The sequence below is a fragment of the Galeopterus variegatus genome, unplaced genomic scaffold (assembly GCF_000696425.1).
Source record: "Galeopterus variegatus unplaced genomic scaffold, G_variegatus-3.0.2 Scaffold8898, whole genome shotgun sequence".
In the NCBI taxonomy this organism is placed as follows: Eukaryota; Metazoa; Chordata; class Mammalia; order Dermoptera; family Cynocephalidae; genus Galeopterus; species Galeopterus variegatus.
In genome coordinates this window covers 29338-48365 of record NW_007735009.1, presented here as the reverse complement: position 1 = coordinate 48365, position 19028 = coordinate 29338, and the positions used below count along the sequence as shown (strand labels likewise).

At 40.3% G+C, this 19028-nt stretch overlaps 1 protein-coding gene and 1 non-coding gene across 2 annotated transcripts; both read right to left on the bottom strand.

The window, feature by feature from the left end:
* Positions 1-6185: 6185 nt before the first annotated feature.
* Positions 6186-6260, bottom strand: TRNAY-GUA. Its single transcript has one exon. It is a non-coding gene; the product is annotated as a tRNA-Tyr (tRNA).
* Positions 6261-9587: 3327 nt separating this feature from the next.
* On the bottom strand, positions 9588-18558 carry IFIT5 (interferon-induced protein with tetratricopeptide repeats 5). The gene is made up of 2 exons (XM_008593221.1): positions 18502-18558; positions 9588-11254 (listed from the first exon to the last, which is right to left on the bottom strand). Exons 1-2 carry the CDS (start codon positions 18504-18506, stop codon positions 9811-9813), a joined length of 1449 nt encoding a protein of 482 aa, XP_008591443.1. The 5' UTR covers positions 18507-18558; the 3' UTR covers positions 9588-9810.
* Between the last annotated feature and the right edge of the window lie 470 nt (positions 18559-19028).

Here is a 19028-nt window from a genome sequence, read left to right as displayed (position 1 = left end):
AAATTATGTTAAGTGAAATAAGTCAGGCATAGAAAGAGAAATACTGCATGTCCTCACTCATAAGTGAGAGCTAAAAAAATAAACAAATGAAAAAAGAAAGAAATATACAACAATCACAATAATATGTTGAACTTTCAAAAGGAGAGAACAGAACTGAGGCCGCCAGTGGTGAGAAGCAGAGGGTGGGAGGAATTAGGGAGAAGTGGTAAAGAGCCACAAAAAATGATTATATTGTGTAATGTTGAATATACTAATTATTCTGATTTGAGCATCACATATTGCACACAGGTTGATATTCAATGCTGTACCACATGGATATGTACAATCACTTATGTTTCAATGAAAAATAAATAAACAAATACATACATACACACATACATAAAAATATTTACTAAGTTCAGGGCAGAGACCATTAACAAATAGGGCAAAGAAAATATTCTCTATACCTGGACTTAGCATGGATAGCTGAAAAAGCAAGCCTACTTTATCTGAGGGCATATTTTTTATAAACACTTCATCTAGCTTTCTTTTCACCTTTGGGGTGAGTGAGTAAGGGAGCCAAAGTATTAGTAGATTCAATTTTTCTTATCAGTTAAGCACTTAAGCTTTTTGTTTGCCTTTTGTAGTTTTTTAAAAGAAGCAGTAAAAAATTTGAAATCTTTTAAAAGAAGCTTCTGCACATCAATAGGCATTCCTGGATAAGTCCAATTTGGGAACCCTAATTTTTAAATGCACTTCTTAAAATGTAGTGCTGCTCATTTTGGAACATTCCACCATAACTTTAAGTTATCTTTATTAAGATTTCACCATCTTTGTAAGCATTTGCTGCTCCTGCAGCCTAATACTTATAAGTGTAAAAGTAGACATTAAAGATCCCATTTTTACATTAAATCTTGGTTTTGGCTCCGAGATAGTCTTGATCAATTTAGACAATAGTTTTTCCCTACCTAAGCACACAAGAAAAAGAAATGAAGAGGATAGAGAACAAAATCTCTGTGAATCTCTGAAAGCTAGAGTTCCCATGCCCTACAGTAATTGCCATTTACTGCCAGTTTCTGTCTCACCCAGCTAGAGGTCTAAGGCCTCTAACTGTATCCGATCCAGTTCATTATTAGATCCAGTCCAATCCTGGACCCAGCCCAGTTTCTGTTGCAACTTCTGAATCCAATCCAGAACAGGAAATAGCATCTTTATTGATTTCCTGCTATATTAAGCTAGGATTTGATCATTGAATTTATCCCATCCCAATTCTTTCCACGTTTTGACAGAACTCAATTCTTACTTTATCGATTAGTTTTATAATTTACAATAACATACTTAAAACTTAATTCTTATTCCATCAAATTCTAACTGTGTCTCTTACCTTCTCTTTTTGTAAGATGAGGTATTTTGGCCTCTATTCTCCCCCTACCTCCTCTTTGCCTTCTCTTTTCCAACTCAAGTATTATCAAGATTGGCTTAATTGGTGGAGCATGGCACTGATAACACTGGTCAAGGGTTGGATCCCCTTATCAGCCAGTAGCAAAAAAAAAAAAATCATGGTTGGAAAGATTTATGTTCCGTTCTTTAATCACAATTACTGACCCCAAAAGTTGAAAAATAATAAATGGAATTTATGTTATGTAAACATGATTTACCCCACAGCCCTCTAATTGAATTTCTTTCACTAGGAGTGTCAGTTTGATCCAAGATAGGACTGAACATGCAAGAAATTTATTAGGGGAAACACCTGTGAGAGAATATGAGCTGCGAGCAGAGAGAGGCTAGGAGAGCCATCTGACTGTTGTGGTGCAGGTGTGAATGCAGGTCTCCGAATGTAGGAAAGGCAGAAGGAAAAAATGTTGTTGGAAGCATATTAGATTACAGCATAATTTTAAGGAAAATTTGGCAAGGCTGGTGGGGTGTTCTTGAGCCCGAGTTGCCTGTCAGAGTTCTGCATCTCCCAGGAAAGGCCCTGACTTAATATCCCTGCCATGCTGGGAAGCATGGCCTCAGTGCAAATGCAGTGATGGATTTCAGTGTGTAGCAGATAGCACCCTTAGTCAATTATAATCCCTGTAGCTGGAGATCTGGGAGGTGCTTCTCATGGCTACCACAACAGGGTTACAATGGTGTTACTCCAAAAGAGACTATTCTAATTGCCAAGGCCAAATGGTTTCTCATTTCCTATTCACCAGTTATACAAAAGCATGCCAAATTTTAATTTATTTTATATTTCTGTCATGTTCTTTAATCTAACGCTAAACATATTCCTTTAAAGAACTATCCTTGGCCTGCCTGTGTTGTGGTTGATGTCATATAGGCATAGTTATATCATTACCAGATAAACTCTGTCAATTAAGGTTTAACCTGGTGTAACAAATGTTATTGATTATGGTTAGAAACTCTGTCAAATAGGGAATAGTGCTAATGGACCAGGAGCCAGGAGAAGAAATTATAGTCTACAAATTAGATGTGAAATTTTAAGTCACATCATCAGTCTGGGTCTCAATTTTCACATCAGTAAATGTGGTTGGAGCAGGCATTTTCTCAGGGTCCTCTTGGTTCTAAAGTTCTGTGGGTCTATAAGGTTATTCTTGAACTGAGGTAATTTGCATCTTGGACTCAATCTGGAAGGGAATAGTGACTGCTTATACTAGTATTGTCTTTGAAACTTTGGCTGCTAGCATGTGATCAACTGCTAAGACAAACGTCTGCAGCCAGAAAGGGCAGAAAATATCTTTAAGAATTCCATTACTCTGAATCCAGTTTCCCTGCCAGCTGATTTATCATTTGTTGAAAGGGCTTTTCTTAGTTTTTGTGAGATTAGGAGCATAGCTTTAGTGATAAAATAGTTTCCAAGAGCACCTTCACAAGGGGTATCTTTTCATGAAGGGTCAAATTACTCTGAAGGGCAATCACAGCCACTTCCCTGGGTATATGTTTAGGTTTGTCTAACAGGCAAGGAAAAGAACTTGGGCCTGGCATCATAGGATTTTATCAGGCTTGACGGATGAATTTATCTAACTAATAGGATTTGGACCCATGTAGAGGCTTTGTGTCAACTGGTAAGGGCAGTTTTCAGAGGTGGGAGCTTTATGCTATGCAATTCAATTCAGGCAACTTTTATTAGACCTAATATACCCAGTACATGGTGAGGGATTCAAAAACAAACTAGATACTCAAGAAACTTAGGATCTCTTATTAGGCTAATAGTCTAATTAATTATATTTTGTTTATACTTTTCACATGGTAGATCAGTGGCTGTCAAACTTTGCTGCACAATAGTATTACCTGGAAAACTTAAAAAGTATGATGCCTGGGCTGCACCCCATGCTAATTAAGTCATTCTCTGGAGGTGGGACCCAGACATCAGTGTTTTGTTTTTTTTTAACTTCTCAGGTGATTCCAGTGTGCAGACAGCCAAGTTTCAGGAGCAATCTTATGTGCATTTTAATGAGATTCCCAAGTGATTTGCATGCACATTAAAGTTTGAGAAGTGCTGTGGCAGATGATGTTTCCCAAAGATTTGATCTGTGTATGAGCACAACTCTTTTCTGCTTATTTCTAAAAATAAATTAATTGATGAAGCAAATAAACTTTTCTATGATTCGCTGGCCCATGAATGTGAGTTTTCTGAATTATGTGGCAAGTGTTGGAGTTATATACTTTAAAGTAAAAGAAGAAAGCGACTGTTATTTCTCCCAACCTTTTCATTCAGAGAGCTTCCCCATAACAGGGTGAGAGTTCTTTGTGTCTAAATCTGGACCATTAACTTTCATTTAGCATATGTAGTTTCTCTTAAGATTTTCAGTTACAGATGGAGTGTACAAGTAGAACAGGCAAGGCCACCACACCAAAGGTTTTATAGGCTATTATAGTCATTTCCTTACCTGGCTGATCCTCAGAATCACTTTGGGCACTGTAGTGGATTGAATTATGCTCCCCCCCCCAAACTCACTGAAGCTTGAATTGTGTCCCTTGTGTTTTATGTATCAGAAACTTGGTCCCCACTGTGACTGATAAGAGGGTGGGAAAGCCTATCATGGTAATTGAAAGGTGGAGCCTTGAAGAGGTGATTGGATTATAGGGCCATGCTATAGTGAATGGATTAAAAATGGTGGTCAGAGGCATGGTTCTGAAGGCTTTATAAGAAGAGAGAGGAGTGTCTGTCTTTCTCTCTGCTCTCTCTGCTTCCACCATCTTGCAATGTGAGACCCCTGGGTCACTGTCACCACCACCAGATGGACTTTGGACTTCCTAGCCTCAGAAACTATAAGCAATAAATTTCATTTTTCTTTATAAATCACCCAGTTCCAGGTATTTTGTTATAAGCACCAGAGGGTGCTTTGCAAATATATACCTTTCTAGGCCACATCCCTAGAGATTCTGATTTAGGGTTAGATTTGTGAACCACTGATACAATGGAGAGAGAATGAACTGTAAATTAGGTCAGATCTGTTTTTAAATCCTAGGGCTACCACTTAGTAGCTCTGTGATTTTGAGAATGTTACTTAACCTCTCTCAACCTTGCTCTATTCATTTGTAATGTTGAAATAGTTAAATAAGGTCAACCTATCAAAGTGCCTAGCATAGTGAATGCAAAATGCAAAGCAATTTTTTTCTCACCCTATGATAGTATCAGAATGGGCCTTTGCCATCACAGAATATATATATATATATATATATATCATCATATGGGTAATCGTTTTAGCTCTTTGATGCCCAGGTCATCCATGCCCACTTTTATCATCCACCTTTGTCGCTTGAATTTGCACTAGTCCTTTTCACAGACGCTGGTGGATAAGGTTACTTTGGCTTTCCCAGGGGTGACTCAGCTTTACAATATAGGTCATTATTTCAGTCAACGGGGCCATCTTTAGTACTTCAGACTCACATTCACAGGCCAAAATGCCTCTGGTGGTTCCACCCATTTTTTTGAAGTTGTCTGAATCACAGTTGGTGGGCAGTTGCTACAAGGTAAGTATAACTTCTTCCCTTGCTCCACCTTCTGTAAATCTAGTAGGTCCTACCTGTCTATCCTCTATGATGCTGAGTTGTAAAAGTGAGCTGAAGGAATAAAGAAGAGAAATAAGAGAACCAGACAGGGGAGATGGAATACCTGAAATCTCAACAGAAGAAGCTTACTGGAAGCTTCAGTGTTAAGAATGACTCCAGCTCCTTTTTGAAGTACGTTACTTATGACAGAGAAATGTATGGAGGGAGGAAAAAGGCATTGATTAGAATTTACATCCTCTTGGTGCTTTTGGGGTGCCAGTATTCAATACCAATTTTCTTGATAATCTCACCCATGTACCTTGCAGTCCATGTTTTTCTAGGGAAGTCAACTTGCTTCCCATTCTTGGCTTTCAGTGCCAATGGTGCAGCTCAGACCTAACTATTGAGCATGAAACTTTCCTTCCCCCCAGACCATGAATGTCTGATTTGAGAACAGGCATGTTACCTGAGATGGCTGAATCAGACTGCACATCAAGGTCAAGGGTTCAGATTCTCATCCAGGCCAGCTGCCAGAAAAAAAAAAAAAAAAGAAAAGAAAAAAGACTGCAGACCTGGACTTTCCAGATGGTGTGGGAGGGGATAAGCTCTTTTCCACTGGATAGGAACAAGAAAGCATGTGGCAGCCATTTTAGGATCGCAAAGTAAGAGCTTTCACAGAATAGAGCCAGACTGGATAATTCAGAGCTTTGAAGTGGAGAGAGCAATTGTGTCTTGATCACACTGCTTAAACTGCAGTATCAAGTCTTGCTTGAAAATAGGATTTACTTTTTCCTGTTACTGTTTTAAAGCTAGTTTAAGTTGTTTTCTGGTATCTGTTCTATTTTGAGTGATGAATAGCATCTTATAAACAAGCCTTTTCCTAAAGAACTTTTAAAAGAGGTATGGACATCAGAATTGAGGTGCTGAATGCAACCAAGTGACACAGAACATTTTGAAAAAGCCAACTGCTCAGGTACAGGATGTGAAAAACATGCCTTAAAATGACATATGTAGGAAAATCTATACATGAGAATAGGTACTAAGTGAATATTTTGATTTTGGCTACATTAATAGAACAAAGACAGGATCATCCTACCATAGTCCTAAAACCTCACTTTGGGTATTGCATTAAACTCTGAGCACAAACCATTAGCAAATGATAAAGACAATTTAGAGAGGATTCATATATTTATATGTATTTTGGTGGCTGGCCAGTACAGGGATTCAAACACCTGACCTTGGTGTTTACAACACCACACTCTAACCAACTGAGCTAACTGGCCAGCCTTGGAGAGGATTCATATTGACCATGATCTGGAGGAGACTTGAATATGTCTTATGGAGGTAGGGTGAAAGATAATGCAATGATTAACTTAAAGAAGCCTCAGGGGACACAAGACACAACTTCAAATATGTTACAGCATGGTAGTAGACATTTGGTTTTTGGCTGTTCAGCATCACCTGTTGTAAGGTATCCACCCTCCCTGTTCATGCCAGAGTTCCCCCTCCCCTGGGGAAACTAGCCCTCGCCAAGGTAGTTCACCTAAGGTAAAGCATGACTTCTTTAAGACAAATGGAAGACAGCAGGAAGCAGGAGCCCTGGGTAAATGAATTAGTATGTAAATGGATTTAGAACACTGGTGTTACCTATTCTAGTGACAGGAGGGGTTAACTTATCTACTTGGCCAGATCTCTTCGAGCTCTGAGTTGGGTGAAGGGCACATAAGCATGCACATGATTTACACCTCTACTTTGATCTGTTCACTATATAACTGTTTTATGTACCCTGTGGCGGTGTGGATTTCTAGCTGATCTGCCACCATCAGCACCTCCTGTAAGTCTAATAAACCTGTCTCTACCTACTGTAATATTGGGTAAGTTTCTCTGGAATAAGCGAACACTATGCGAGTGCCCTTTCAGATTTGGGGCTCCCGCGATACTCCTGATTTGTAGTAGTAGCTCCTGATGTATATGAGGGGTCTTCAAAAAGTTCATGGAAAGATTCACACTATCTTTTAATTCTATTTTTCCATGAACTTTTTGAAATATCCTCATATTTGATGACCCACCCATCCCTTCAAATTCATCCGAAACTAGTACTATCCCTGGACTGTTAAATTACATCAGCCATTGCATTCCTATTTTTGCTTAGGTCAGTTGGAGCTGCGTTTTTTGTCATTTGCAGTCAGAGTTCTGATACAGGATATCACCTTTAAAAAGATTACATCTTTGAGGTCTCTGAAGACAGACCAAATGTGTAAACTACAGGTCAAAAGACTTCAGTTAAATGAAAAGAATAAACTTCTAAGAATAGGGCTACCTAAAGATGAAATTATATATTTAGGAAGATAATTCTAGCTTAAAGTTCTGATGGTTAATTGATAAACGCAAACCTCAGGTATTTTTCGATCTCAAGACTCTATGAAATATCTGTAAATAGTTATACATTTTAGGAGGAAAAGCACTTTAAAATTATTATAAACGTATTCATTTCTGTTCAGTTTGATAGAATTGTTTTCTATCAAATATGCTGATTTACTTCCTTAGTATAACTTCTTATATATTTCAATATTTTAGTAGCTACTGAATTTTAAAGTCATGTCATACACCTTAAAAGCTAATATTATTTTAAATATAGAGGCTTATAGTTTTATGTTTATTTTGATATTATAACTGTATTTTATTGTGTGTTAAGTCCCTACTTGGGAACATTACCTTAATTACAACATTATTCCCTATGGGAGAAATGACCTGCCTTGCTAGGTAAAAATCCTAATATCTGAAAGGGGCAAAATCTACTGACAGGTCAGGACTTCAGTTTTTACTTTCTGAAATTTTTGAATAAAAACCATTCCTTTCCTTGTTTTTCCTTCTTAAACAGATTAAACAAGTGAAATAAAAAGAAGAGAGACTTAAGTAAAACAAAACATTTAAAAATTTAATTTATGAGATACATTGCAGTACATATGTATGTTTGAATATGCATAGAAAAAAGATCTGGATGGATACATTATCAAATTGTTAACAGTTTACCTTGGGGGTATGGAATTAGGGTAGGGTAAGGAGAATACTCTTACTTTTAAATTCATATACTTCAGCATTGTTTAAAATTTTAGTGAAAATTCATTACTTTTGTAATAATCAAAACTATAACAGAAATTAAAAAAATAAAAATAGTAACAAAAAGTAAAACACATACACATACAGAATAATTTTAAGAGCTACATTGGGGGAATAGAGTTAAATCACATAGCACATTTTTCCACTGATATGGTGGTAGTATATAACTGTGTAGTCTATAATCAAAGAAACAACATTAGAGAAGCTGCATTTAGCAACACCCCAATTTAAAAAGTCACCTGTGGGCCGGCCCGGTGGCGCACTGGAGAGTGCGCCGCTTGGGAGCGCGGTGGTACTCCTGCCGAGGGTTCGGATCCCATGTGGAGACCGGTTCCCACTCACTGGCTGAGCACGGTGCGGGTGCAACACCGAGGGTTGCGGTCCCGTTGCCGGTCCCCGGTGCAGGCGTGACACCGAGGGTTGCGATCCTGTTACCGGTCAGTAAAAAAGACAAAAAGGAAAAAAAAAATAAAAAGTCACCTGGGATAACAAAGACAAAAAGGAAAAAAGACAAAAAAGGAAAAAAAAAAATAAAAAGTCACCTGGGATAACAGCCCTCAAACATTGGCTCCTCAAGGTGAATATTAAATCTAAAAGCAGGGCTTAACTATTCCTAGAGGACCTACAGGAAAAAATGACAATCTGAAAATGTCAGCCAAAAACAAAAAAAAGCTTCCCAGAAGTCACTTTGGAATACTAAAACAATTAGCCAAAGGCCACAAATTGGGGGTGTGAGAACCCTACCCAGTCCAGACCCAAAACTAATACACTGAAATCTTGGTAATCTAGGGATATAAGTTAGGGACATCTACTTTATCTATTTGTTTATCATCTCTCCCAATTTCTCTATTGGTCTGCTTTCTGTCTTAATAATTTTAACGTAAAAATACTGCAATTTTAACTGGAAGAAATAAAATTACTTCCATCTGGATTCAGTATAGGATTATCTTTTTAGTTAAAAAAAAGTAGAGAAACTTGAGGTTAATGATTTTCCATTACTCATTTTTTTCTCATAATTATTTCTAGCTACTTAATGAATGTTTTGGAAGATGATACTTCTGATAGCTCATGGATTCCTGAAGTTCTATATTACTTAAAATTTGAGGAAATCATTTATCTCCTGTTCTAGTTTTCTCTCCTTTTATTGAAGTCACAAGAGATGACAAACTTTTATTATTCTAAGCTGTTTCTTCAACAAAGATTCTTTAGGTGACTATCAGGTTGACAGTTTAATATCCTCATCAAAGTCAAAATATTTGTACCTAGAAGGTTCTATCTTTTGCAAGTAACAAAGTTAAGAGCTTAACTAATTTAATTTTACATTCCTGAAAGTGTTTCTGACCTAGGTATCAAAGGTTTATGTAGGATTATATTCACTGTATAAGTACTATGTGAAATTTGACAATATTTAATCAGAAAATTATTATAAATAGCAGAAATAAAGGGTATAAAGTCATAATGGCCATACAAAAGTTACAATGGTTGGAATGTTGTTGTTTCTCAACGGATTATAGTATTTTAATTAAAGAAAAAAAGAAAGAAAACATTAAAAGATTCACCATAATATATATAAAGTATTTAGCATGATAGCTGGTACATAATAATCATTCAGTAAATATTGGTTCTACAATGAACAATAATTAAAACAATAAACAAAAATTAAGAACTCAAAATGGAGGGAAAACCTTAGAGCTAATTTCCTAGAGAATGTATTTAAATGGAAAGTCGGAGCTCACAAAGAGCAGAAAGGAATTCTGCATTTTCTGGATCTATCTTTTGGGCCCTCTCATAGTACTCAGCAGCTTGCCTCTTTTCTCCCTCGAGCTTGTAAACAAACCCTAGGGCACTTAAACTTTGCAAATCAAAAGGATTGTGACAAAGTCTCTTGGTAGCCAATTTCTTTAGAGCACTTGTCAGTTTGGAACGCAGGGATGACCTGTCTTTGACCTTTAAGGCTTCTAAATAATGATAGATGGCAGTATTTTCTGATTTATGGTGAAATTCCTGAAAGCGGCCATAGTGGTAGTGGATCTGATGTTTGTGATCATCAGTTATGTTCTCCAGACGAAGGGCTTTCCGGAAAATGTCTTCAGCATTGCTATATTGGCCTCCCTCAGCATACATGTTGGCCAGGTCTGTGTAGGCAAATGCAAACATAGAGTCTCGTTCTACTGCTGCCTTGAAATGAAATATAGCGAATGTAATAAGCTCATCAACCTTCAGTTTATCCTTTCCTTTAGGTCTGTTGCGTGTGGCCTTCTTGATTTGGATCATTTGTGCCCTGTAGCAAAGTCCCATCTGGTGATGCAGGAAAGAAGAGGTGGGTGTCACCTCCAAGGCCTTTTTTAAAAGTTCAAGAGCTTTGTCCCAAGAATTTTTTCTCCTGTAGAATTTGGCTGCATAACGAAGGACATAAGGTTGGGATGATATTTGGTCCAGGATTTCTTCAATATACTTTTCCCCTTCAGCTTCTGCATGTACATCTTGAAGCTTCAGTGCCAGGAAAACCTTAATATAGCTGTTATCTGGGTTCAGGGTAACAGCCTTTCTCAGAGGCCCCAGAGAAAAGCTTTTTATAGACCCTTCTCTGTCAGAATCATCCAGCCGATACACTGTGATGGCATAGCCAATGTTAAATTCTGGATTGTCAGGTTCCACTTCCAGAGCCTTCTCAAAAGCTGCTTTAGCCTTTTGGTAATACTTTCCTCCAAATTTCAAGAGTGCCCACCCTTTCTCACAGTCAATCTCAGGACGCTCCAACTTGTAGTTAGAAGGACTGGACAATTTTTTGCAGACGTTCCCTACCTTGTCCACAAACTTCTGAGTTTCTTCAAGCTGGTCTATGTGATAATACACCCAGGCATAGTTTCCCCAAGTGACCAGACTTCGTACTTCTTCTTCATCTGAGTGTTCTCTCTGGATTATTTCTTCTGCTTGTTTCAAACACTCTAGGGCATCTTTATTTTGGCCCTTTAGATGTTTAACATAGGCCAATAGGTTATAAAGAGCAAGTCTGGATTTTGTGGTAAGAAATTCAAGCTGCTGCCCAATTGTATCTTCCACATCAAACAGATCAATGTCTTCCTTGAGTAAATTCCACGTAAAGTGACATTCTAACTCCAACAGAATGGTCTTCAACGAGTCCTTAGGAATTTCACTGTCAAAGACAAAATCTTTTTTAATATTTGAAGAAATAAAGGAAATAATTTTCTAAACTGTAAATACTGTTCTTTGCAAAACAAACAATTTTATCTTATTTGATCTTCCAGTTAAAGCACCAGGTTACCATTAACTTTATACTAGTCTTTCCTCTATGTACAGTTATGTCCCAGAAATATTTCATTTAAATTCTCATTATTTATTGCAAAACCTGTTCTGGAAAGATGACAAAGCTTTCTATGTTACAGGGTGTCTATTTCCTTTTGGCCATTACTAAACCCGTTACAATTAGGAAAAACAAATATATAAACAATCAATAATTAATATAAAAAATTCCATTTCTGTACTGAGTAGTGAAGAGCAAGAATAAGAAAAGGTGAGAAATAAAGGGACAGACACGACATAAATATATCATTTTTTGCAGAGAAAGAAAGACTCCACAGAGAGAAAGCACATAAATAGACTGGAATAGGTATATCAAGAGAAAGGAAGAAGCATAAGCTTGAGATAAACAAAAGGAGAATAAGAGAGATTTAGAAAGATGGGGAAAAGGAGAAAGGAAGCTTAGAAAGTTTTGATGTGAGTGCCACATCCTTTTAAGCCCTGGGGTACAGACAAGAAAGGCTAACACCTATTATTAAGTTATAATTACCCTTCACTTTAAGAAATATTTGTTGAGTGCCATTTGTGCCAGGCACAGTGAGATCTCTGCAGGTATTCTGTTATAAGCAACAGAAATGGAGACACTGTCTCTGAAACTACAAAGATGAAAGGGGGAAGAAAGGGACAGGAAATATTTATTTATTACTGAGAGCCTTTTATGTACAAGATTTTGCAATAACACGGGGAATGCAATTGTGAATAAGACATAGCCCTGCTTATACAAAGCTTATATTATAAGGAAACAGTCAATTACAACTTAGCATTCTGATAAAGTCCCATACATATTAAAGCTAACTTATTTAAAGCCTCACTGAGCCTCTCTCTCAGCCGATTATTTTGAGGGAGAGGAGGTTTGGTTTCTAAGTCCTTATTAGCACTCCTTCAGGCACAGCATTAATTCAGAAAGGAACATGAAATTCTGCTGTACAAGGCTGTGGTGATGTTATGGTTTAAGTGTGTCCCCTGAAAGTTCATATATTGAAAACTTGACCCTCATCGTAACAGTGTTAAGAGAATGGGAAATCCAAATTACAGTATTTGAAAGGTAGGGTCTTTAAGAGGTGATTAGTTTGTGAGGACTGTGCCCTTGTGAATGGACTGATGCATTCATGAAGTAATGGGTGTGGCTCTGATGGCTTTATAAGGAGAGCAAGTGAGCAGGTTAGCTCTCCTGCTCAGCCCATTCTTATCATGTGGTACCTTGTGTTGCTGCAGAGTTCCCACCAAGAAGAAGGCCCTCACCACATGCACCCCCTCGACTGTGGAGTTCCCAGCCTCTAAAACTATAAGAAATAAAGTCTATTCCTTTATAAATCACCCAGTTTCAGGTATTCTGTTATAAGCAACAGAAACAGACTAATATTTGAAAACCCACCCAGTTTGAAGTGGGTTTCTACTGTCTGCAACTGACAAAGTCATGATTAATACTCGTGTACCGGGCCAGCCCGGTGGCACACTGGAGAGTGTGCCGCTTGGGAGTGCAGTGGCGCTCCCGCCGAGGGTTCAGATCCCATGTGGAGACCGGTTCCCGCTCACTGGCTGAGTGCGGTGCGGGCGCAACACCGAGGGTTGCGATCCCATTACCGGTCAGTAAAAAAAAAAGACAAAAAGGAAAAAAAAAAATTACTCGTGTACCTAGTTTTATTTGTTTGTTTTGCTCATAGTGGTGATGAGGTAGTCAGGAAAGACTTTTTAAACCTACTATTGTCCATAATTAAGGGTCATAAGAAATGAAAAGGAAAAAAATTACTTAAGGCCTCTCTCAACAGAGGGAAATGAGATAAAAAGCCCTCTTATGTGTACTTTGTGTGTGTTTGTGTGTGTATTTCCCTTTCTGCTTGCTGCAGGGCCCCTCCAATCCCCCCCCCCCGTATGTACATATAAATACGTATTTGTATAAATGTGTAAGGAAAACTATGGTAATATTTCTTTTTTTTTTTTTTTAAGAAGATGACCGGTAAGGGGATCTTAACCCTTGACTTGGTGTTGTCAGCACCACGCTCAGCCAGTGAGCCAACCGGCCATCCCTATATAGGATCCGAACCTGCGGCCTTGGTGTTGTCAGCACCACGCTCAGCCAGTGAGCCAACCGGCCATCCCTATATAGGATCCGAACCTGCGGCCTTGGTGTTGTCAGCACCACGCTCAGCCAGTGAGCCAACCGGCCATCCCTATATAGGATCCGAACCTGCGGCCTTGGTGTTGTCAGCACCGCACTCTCCCGAGTGAGCCACGGGCCGGCCCTATGGTAATATTTCTATCAAAAAACATATATTGATCACTTCATGTCATGTCATGTATGCCAGGCAATATTCTATTATGGTGAATACAACAGTGAACAAGATAGGGAAAGGTCTTTCTTCATGGTGATTCCATTCTGGGAGAGAGTACAAGGGTAGTTGACAGAAAATATACATGTGAACAAATCAATGGACAATGTAATTCCAGACAGTAATAAGTGCCAAGAACTAACAAAAAACAAAACAGCTTAGTGGGATTGAGCAGTGGTTGTGGTGGTACTTTAGTTATGGTTGGCAGGGACTAGCCCTTGTATTGTAGAAAGGGGCAATTGAAGTAAGATCTTAATATAAAAAGGAGGCAATCATAAAAGATCTGAGGGTAGCTTCTCAACCAGGGTAATTTTGTCCCCCAGGAAATATCTGATAATATCTGGAGACCATTTTGGTTGTCACCACTGGTGAATGCCACTAACATCTAATGGGTCAAGGCCAGGGATATTGCTAAATATCCTGCAATGCACAAATTGGCCCCCAATAACAAAGAATTTTCCAGCCCAAAATTTCAATAGTGCTGAGGCTGATAAACCCTGGTCTGGGCTGAGGCACCACCAGCAAGTGCAAAGGCTCTGCTGTGGTAACAAACTTCCAGTATTCAGGGGACAGAAGGAAGAATAGTATGGCTGAAGCATAGTAAATAAACAGGAGAAGTAGCAGGAGATTGGGTAGAATAGAAGGCAGGGACATACAGATGATGCACAGCCTGATCGGCCATAATGAGAATAAAAATTTTATTCTAACTGCAATGGGAAACAATGGAATGGAGATTTTAAGGTAGGGAAATGATACTATTTGATCTAGGTTTAAAAAAAGAAATCCCTCTGGCTGCTCTGTAGAGAATGAACAATAGGGGGTCAAGAAAGAAAGATAGGAAACTGGTAGAGAAGCTATTCATTCAATAAATAATTTTTGAGAGCCTACTATATGCAGGGCACCAAGTGTTGTGGATACAGCAACGAACAAAACAGAAAAAAAAAATCCTGACTTTATGCAGCCTTACATTCTAATAGGGGATGGAATGTGCCATAAAAGACAAAAAATTAAATGAAAACACAGAGTATATGAAAAGATGAGAAGCACTAAGAAGATAGATAAAGCTGGAAAGGGAACTGGGAAGCTGGCACGAAGTCTGGGAGTAGTTCAACTTTAATTAGGATGGCCAGAGCAAATCTCTCTGAAGGAGACATGAAGGCAATTGTTGAAGGATTCGAAGGAGAGATGACACAGGCTTATACTAGGGTTGTAGTAGAGGGTTAGTGAGGACGGGATGGTCATATTTTCAAGGCAGAGCTGACAAGTCTTTCTGATAGGCTGGGTGTTGGAGGGCCATGAGGTAAAGAGGAAATCAAGGATGACTCGAACACTTGACCTCAGGAACTGAGTGGATAATCTAGGACTGATTGGAAATGCTAATTTTGAGATGCCTATTCAGGTGAAAATGTCAAGTATAATATTGGATAATATAAATGAAGAAAATCTGGACATGTGTTATGAAATCAGTACTAGGAATATAAAACTGAGAGTCACTGGCATACAGACAAACTTTAAAACAACGAGACCTAGAATATTATTACGTAAGGAGTTAGTATAGATAGAGAATATCACAAACTAAGCTGCAAAACATTCCAGGTCAACCAGAGTAGAAGGACCAGGAAAGGAGGCCAAGAAAGAATATTCAGTGAGGAAGTAAGAAAACCAAGAAACCTGGTGTAATGGAGGCCTAAGGGAGAAAGTGTTTACTTTAAGAAAGAGAGATGAGTATTCAGTGTATAAAATGATTCTAAGAAGTTGAGAAAATGAGGACAGAGATCATTGTTCTGTGGGGGGGGGGTTGTGGGGGATCTTGATAAGAGCAGTTAATAGAATGGTGGGGATGAAAACATTACTAAGGTGGGTTGGAAGGAGAATGGGAGGTGAAGAAGTGAATATTGGGAGCACAGGTTACTCTTCCAAGGAATTTTACTATGAAGGGAGTAGAGAAATAGACTCACAGGTAGAGGGAGATTGTATTTTCTTAGTCTAAACCACAACTATCTTTCCTTTGAACTACAAAAAAAATCTGGACTCCCTGCTTCCATTCTTGGACCCCTATGATCCATTCTCCATATAGCACCAGTAAACTTTTGAAAATGTAAGCCAGATTATGTCACTCTCCTGCTTAAAATTTCCCAGTGGCTTTTCAACAACCTTAAATATTAATCCAGCCCTTGCCATGTCCTCCAAGCCCCTAAAAGAACTGGCCTTGTCTACCCATCCAATCTTTTCTTCTACTATTCTCCCCTTCATTCACTGTGCTTTAGACATACTGACCTGCTTCTTACCTTGAGCACATGAAATTCAAGGGCTTTTACATCTGTTGTTCTTACTCCATCTGGTATGCTCTGCTCTCAAATCTTTATATAACTAGCTTTCCTGTAACTCAGCTCAAATATTTTCTGTCCAAGAAAATAGTTCTGCCTGTGGCAGAACTATCTAAAGTAGCCCCCAATCTAGTTCACTCTCTAGCCCATTAAACTGTTCTATTTCCCTTTCTGAATTATGTTGTTTATTTACTCATCTATCATTTATTTCTCCCATTAAAATATAAGCCCTGTGACAATAGGGACCTTGTTCTGATTTTATTTTTTCACTGCTGTGTCCCCAGCACTATTATGCCAGGCATGTAATAGAAGCTCAATAAATAAATATTTCTTGAACGAATGCAGTTATATACTGCCAGTTCCTGGCATTTCCAGCCCAGAGGTAAAGGCCTAGCATAAAAAGCACCTAAATTCCAAATGAGGGAATTCCTGCCAGTTCTTGCCTTCCTGCTAATGGTTCCAAATTTTAACACACTTCAGTAGACCCTGTCCCACTTGTTTTCTATCTTGGCATGCTCTCTGGGTCCATGTTTGGATTTTTTTTTATATGAAAAAAAATTTTTTTAATTAAAAAAAAATTTAAATTTTAACTTCTCAATATACATTGTAGTTGATTTTTGTGTCCATTTACCAGTTCCTTTTTCCCCCACTCCCATGTTTGGATTTTGAAGATAGGTCTTGGGCTGTTGCCTGTGATCCTGACTGGGAAAACTGATAGTACTGTGTTTTGGTAATTATTCCTTTCTCTGGTGTAATTGTACCAAAAGCATGGGAAAGACAAGACATGCCATGCCCTTACAGCCTACTCAAATCCATGGTGATATGGCCTTACTAGCTCCCTGCCCATCATAGAATAAAATGAATATCATATCTGCCTCTGTTCTTAAGGTCTCTACCAGCCCAGCCCAAGGAGGATGAGGAGGACTGCTCAGGTATTATGAGTGTGACCATAAGATATGAAAGGGACAATCAGGCACCGAAGTGCTTTGCCCGGGCTCTGCGGAATTTATGCATACTTGGACACCATGAATTTTAATGTTTAAACTCTGTCTACTTAATTTTTAAAATTTGTTTCTGGAAAGCTAGTATAGAGAGGCGACTGCATCTGAAAGGAGGCAACATTTATCTTTAGGTAATTTTGTCCTTTTGCTAGGAAGGAGCAGTCTTTCGCCCTCCTTAGGAGACAGTCTCCAAAGGGGCCCCTCTTCCACCCCCATCCTGCATATACATACATTGCACACCCACCCCCTTTTCCTGGTTGCTTCTTCAAGCCTCTTGTGACATCTCCCTCCTCTTTTACAAATGTTAGAAGTGAGGCACTTAAACTTTTTTTTTTTAAATTACAACAATAATAGTTAACATTTATTGTGCAAGTACAGTATTATGTGCTGAGCAGTCAATTAAGCCTTTCCCAGTCCGAAGAGATGGATGCCGTTAAGTTGTACAGATAAGAAACAGACTCACAGAGTTGAAGAAACTTTCCTTTGAGCAGCCCAACTAGTAGGTGCTCAGAGTCAGGATTTACAACAAAGAACTACTGTTAACTGCTTCTAGAGCCCAAGACCTGACCTCTCATTCCTCAACGCATTCAATGCAGACTGTTACTGGAGGGCAGGGTGCTAGCCCCTGGGAATACAAAATGGGCACATTAGTAAAGGAAAAAGATAAAGAAATCCTCATAAAATAACGGATTGGGTGGAACAATAACATCTGTACGTGGCACAAAGGTAGCTTCGGGGCGGGGGGAAGACCTCAGATCCAAAAATCAGGAAGGCAAAATGGCAGGGGCACGCATCCGTGACGCTTGAAGGGCTGCGGCGATACCGCGTGTGCCGCACTGAGGGCATGGCAGGAGGTCGGGGAAGGAGAGCCACGCGACAAGCCTGAGGTTCTCCTGTGCCACGTAGCGGCCGCCCGGAACGGCCCCGGGGCCTCCCCAGCAGGAGAGGAGGGCTCCGCGGGCGATGACCAGCTTTCCCGGAGGCAGCGGCCGAGAAGAGCCGCAAGGAAGAAACAGGCTTCCCGGGGGGCGTCGCCCGGGCCGCACGCCCCGCCGGTCCCGACCTTAGACGCCCGGGAAAGGACGGGCTCCCGGGGAGCGTCGCCCAGTCCTCGTCCCTGCAGGGCCCGCCTTCAGGTGCTCGAGACCGTCGGGCCTCTCGAGAAGCGGCCGCTTGGCCAGGGGCCCGCCTTCAGACGCTCGGGGCCGTCGGGCCACCCTCCCCGACAGGCGCGACTTCAGACGCCGCGGACCGGGACGGGGCTCCCAGGGAGCGTCCCTAACGCAGACGCCCGGCTGCCGGGCGCGAGGGGCTCGGCCCCTTAAGGGCCTCAGAGCTGCGTGGGAAATGAAGAAAAGAGAAACACAGGTTTGAAACAAAAGCCGAGGCAGGGCTTGGGAGGAGAAGCGGAGAGAAGCCCCTTACCTCATGGTGGCGGGCTGTGCGGGGCCGTCCAGGAGGCGGCAGTCCCCTCGCGCTGTCTCTTCAACGACCGGGCGGGCGGGCGGGCGGGCGGCGTGTGCGCCTGTGCGCGTGCGCGCGCTTCCCGCCAGGCTTCGGCGGCGCTGGCTCGGAGCCGCGCGGCTGGTCTTTGTTACGGGAGTGGCCTGAGCAGGAAAGGGAAACTGGAAAGTGAATCTGATCCCCCAGCACGGAGACCACTCCAGAAACCGAGATTTACGAAGGGCCGAGGAGCCGCGGCGAGACCTCTGAGGAGCGCAAGGTCGTTCGGAGTTGAATGTGCAGCTGGGCCTCGGCACCTTGGTCTCGGCTCTCACCTGAGTCCGCGTGCCGCTAGGTTAACTTTGTTGGTTTGTTTAAATTAAAATGACAGGAGATTTTTCAGCGTTATTTTTGTCGTAAAGATGACAGCCATGCTCTTTCCAGCTTTCTGGATCCTAAGCAGAAACCTAAGTGCCCGCTTCCATTGCAGTCTTTTGATTCAACAAGCA